The sequence below is a fragment of the Pygoscelis adeliae genome, unplaced genomic scaffold (assembly GCF_000699105.1).
Source record: "Pygoscelis adeliae isolate BGI_AS28 unplaced genomic scaffold, ASM69910v1 Scaffold445, whole genome shotgun sequence".
Classification (NCBI taxonomy): Eukaryota; Metazoa; Chordata; class Aves; order Sphenisciformes; family Spheniscidae; genus Pygoscelis; species Pygoscelis adeliae.
The window spans coordinates 366,788-370,422 of NW_008824894.1; the positions used below are offsets into that span (position 1 = coordinate 366,788).

The 3,635-nt window shown below is 62.4% G+C and overlaps 1 protein-coding gene across 1 annotated transcript in view; it reads left to right on the forward strand.

Annotated features, from left to right (window-relative positions):
- Nucleotides 1-3,169, forward strand: part of SGSH (N-sulfoglucosamine sulfohydrolase) — a 4,421-nt gene extending 1,252 nt beyond the window's left edge. Inside the window, exons 2-8 of the mRNA XM_009324581.1 lie at nucleotides 3-68; nucleotides 308-413; nucleotides 975-1,125; nucleotides 1,397-1,553; nucleotides 1,797-1,878; nucleotides 1,963-2,166; nucleotides 2,502-3,169. Coding sequence (XP_009322856.1) covers nucleotides 3-68; nucleotides 308-413; nucleotides 975-1,125; nucleotides 1,397-1,553; nucleotides 1,797-1,878; nucleotides 1,963-2,166; nucleotides 2,502-3,061 — 1,326 coding nt within the window. The 3' untranslated portion in view covers nucleotides 3,062-3,169. The remainder of the gene's footprint in view (nucleotides 1-2; nucleotides 69-307; nucleotides 414-974; nucleotides 1,126-1,396; nucleotides 1,554-1,796; nucleotides 1,879-1,962; nucleotides 2,167-2,501) is intronic.
- The last annotated feature ends 466 nt before the right edge of the window (nucleotides 3,170-3,635 follow it).

Sequence of the window (3,635 nt, forward strand, 5' to 3'; positions counted from 1 at the left end):
AGAACGCCTTCACCTCCGTCAGCAGCTGTTCCCCCAGCCGGGCCAGCATCCTGACCGGCTTACCCCAGGTAGGGGCACCCGCACGTGCCAGGGTGGGGGCTGCCAGTCCGCGGTGGGCCCTCAGGGATGACCAGAGCGGGCATGCTTACAGCATGGTCACAGGACCTGGCAATATCCCCATTCCCACTGACCCACTCTCTCCCCTGCCCCCTGGGACCTGCTTCCCATGCATACACACTTTGGTGCATGGCTGGACCTGTTTTGGGGCCAGGCATCGTCCAACCGTGTTGTCTCCCCCCGCCTGCAGCATCAGAATGGGATGTATGGGCTGCACCAGGACGTGCACCACTTCAACTCCTTTGACGGCGTGCGGAGCCTGCCCCGGCTGCTCAGCCAAGCACACGTCCGAACAGGTAGGGGAGCCCAGGGCAAGTGGCACGCACAGGGAACACCCCCCCTCTGTGCACCGAACTCCATCGGCTGAGAGCTTGACGGCTAACCCACCTGCAAGCTAGACAGCACCAACTGGACCCATGCCCATGCTCTGTGCTGACACCTGGGTTTTGCTTCGCTTCCCCCCACTGCTGCTCCTCTACCATCCTCATTACACCTTTCACTTCTGTTCCTCATCCTGCTCCTTCCTCGTTCCCAGGTTCACACAAGGCTCATGCTTGACCCAAACTTCCTCCTCGGCTGCTCAGCTGCTCTAGTGCTTACCCACGCCTGTGACCTGGGGCAGCGTGGTCCCTGGGTGAGTCCCGTTTTCTGAGCAGATGTGGAATTGCCTCTGCAACTGGCAGAAATGCCTGGAGAAGCCAGCAGCATCTTCCACTTTCACCAGCGTTTGCTGAGCGCAGTCGGTGCTGGAGCAAATGATCTGCATCATCCCCCAGGGAGGAGACAGCAGCAGCAGCCAGCGTCCTAGCCCCTGCTCCCCACTGCTCCTGACACAACACATGTCTGCATTCTTGCAGGGATAATTGGGAAGAAGCATGTTGGGCCCGAGGCTGTCTACCCCTTCGACTTCGCCTACACAGAAGAGAACAGTTCGGTCTTGCAGGTTGGGAGAAACATCACTCGAATCAAAGCGCTCGTCCGGCAGTTTCTGCAGAGCCAGGATGAGAGGTGAGACGGACCCTGTGTCCCCGGGGCAGGCTGCGAGGGGGCATGGGAGCGGAGAGGGAAACCGGCTTCACTGAAGACATGTCTCCATATCCCAGCTGGTCACAACTAGGAAGGGACACCTTGTCTCTGGGTCACCCCATATTCAGAAGCCCAGATTAGGTGGGAGTCCTCCTGCCGACACCAGCTCACCCCTGCACAGCCCAGGGTTGTTCTCAGAGGACACGGGCAGCCCTTTGCTACATCACCCCACCTCCACCCTCTCCATCTCTAGGCCTTTCTTCCTCTACGTCGCCTTCCACGACCCCCACCGCTGTGGGCACTCCCAGCCCCAGTACGGGGCCTTTTGTGAGAAATTCGGCAACGGAGAAAGTGGCATGGGCTGGATCCCGGACTGGAAGCCACAGCTCTACCGCCCAGAGCAAGTGCAGGTGGGAGCCTGTGAGGCTGCATGGGTCTATATGGGGCTGCGTGGGGCTACACGGGGCTGCGTGGGGCCATATGGGGACTGCATGCGACACCAGCCTCCGCTGGAGCCAGGGCGGCTGCAAGCTGGCCCCCACCTCAGTCACTGCCGTCAGCGTTAAGGGCGAGAGCTGGTGAAGGCCACCCTGACGCACCCATGTCCTCCTTCCCCATGGCTGCCATGTGCCGCTTTCCCTTTCTCCGTTTAGGTCCCTTACTTCGTTCCAGACACGCCGGCTGCCCGGGCGGACCTGGCAGCCCAGTACACAACCATAGGGCGCATGGACCAAGGTAGGAGCTGCGGGGGCCAGGCTGGCGCTGGCGAGCGCTGTGGTCCCTCCCACCCCTGCCTCAGCTCTGCCCCTCCATCCGCAGGGATCGGGCTGGTCCTGGAGGAGCTGCGGCGTGCTGGCTTCCACAACAGCACGCTGGTGATCTACACCTCTGACAACGGCATCCCCTTCCCCAGCGGCAGGACCAACCTCTACCTGTCGGGCACTGCCGAGCCCTTGCTGATCTCTTCCCCCGAGCACACCAAGCGCTGGGGGCAGGTCAGCCAGGCCTTCGCCACCCTCCTGGGTAAGAGCCCGTGCCCCCCAGGAAGGAGCAGAGGCATGCAGAGCTGTGCCGGGGGGGCATGAGCTGGTCCCCACCCTCCCCACGCCAAAATCCAGGGTCCTCTCCCGGAGGACAGCCTGCAGCCCTCGGCATTAGCACGGCCAGCCCTGGGAAGGGAGAGGAGGGATGACGGAGCAGCAGGGTCCCCTGCAGGGACATCATCCCAGGGCTCAGCTCTGCAGCTCATCCCAGGACCACCCACAGCCCACATGGCAGCAGACCCCGGGGACCTCTCCAGGCCTGAGTTTCCTCCCATGGGTGCTAGCCCCTCCTCTCACCCTTCTCTTCCCCTCCAGACCTCACGCCGACCATTTTGGACTGGTTCTCCATCCCCTACCCTTCTTACAGCATCTTTGGCACGAAGCGGGTGCAGCTCACCGGAAAGTCTCTCCTGCCAGCACTGGAGCCGGAGCAGCCCTGGGCCACCGCCTTCAGCAGCCAGAGCCACCACGAAGTGACCATGTACTACCCCATGCGAGCCATCCAGCACCAGCAGTTCCACCTCATTCACAACCTCAACTACAAGATGCCCTTTCCCATCGACCAGGACTTCTACATCTCGCCCACTTTCCAAGACCTGCTCAACCGCACCAGGGCCGGGCAGCCAACCCACTGGAACAAGACCCTGCACCAGTACTACTACAGGGACCGCTGGGAGCTCTTTGACTGCAGCCGCGACCCCACTGAGAGCCAGAACCTGGCCCCCGACCCCCGCTACGCCGCCATCTTCCAGCTGCTTCGCACGCAGCTCTTGAAGTGGCAGTGGGACACAGGTGACCCCTGGGTGTGTGCCCCCGATGCTGTCCTGGAGAAGAAACTGAGCCCCCAGTGCCAGCCACTGCACAACGAGCTGTGAGCCTCAGCTCTGCCTCGCGTCCCCCATTGCCACGGGACAGCTGTGCGCTGCCCATTGGGCATGAGGGGGTCAGAGCAGGACCCTGGCGGGGCCAGTCCCAAATCCCTGGGTGACACCCCGAGGCTCTGCTCTCTGTATCACGAACACCGTGTAGCTCTGGAACATTCAGGGATCCTTGTGCCTTTATCCTCGGCCAGAGGAGCCACAGTTGCTCCTCAATAAAACCTCTGGGGGAGAGGTCTCCACTTTTACCTGGAGCTGAGCACGTCCCTGCCAGCTCCCGGTGCCGCGGTCTCCGTGCAGCCCTGCCTGCTGCCAGCCCTGCTGCAGAGGGGTGGCTGCACACCCCTGGGGGAAAACGGGCCAGTGGGTACCAGCGAGGAGGTGGCAGGGGTACAATTTAATTTAACAAAATATACAAAGTTCCCAGAGTCCCTGAGGTGCACAGGCCCAGGGATGACAGCATCTGCTCCCTCCCTGCATAGCAGAGGCTTGACTGGAGCCACACAGTGGGGGCCGGGGCTGGCAGCCCCCGGAGGGCAGCAGTCCCTGGGCTCGGAGCCAGCAGGGACGG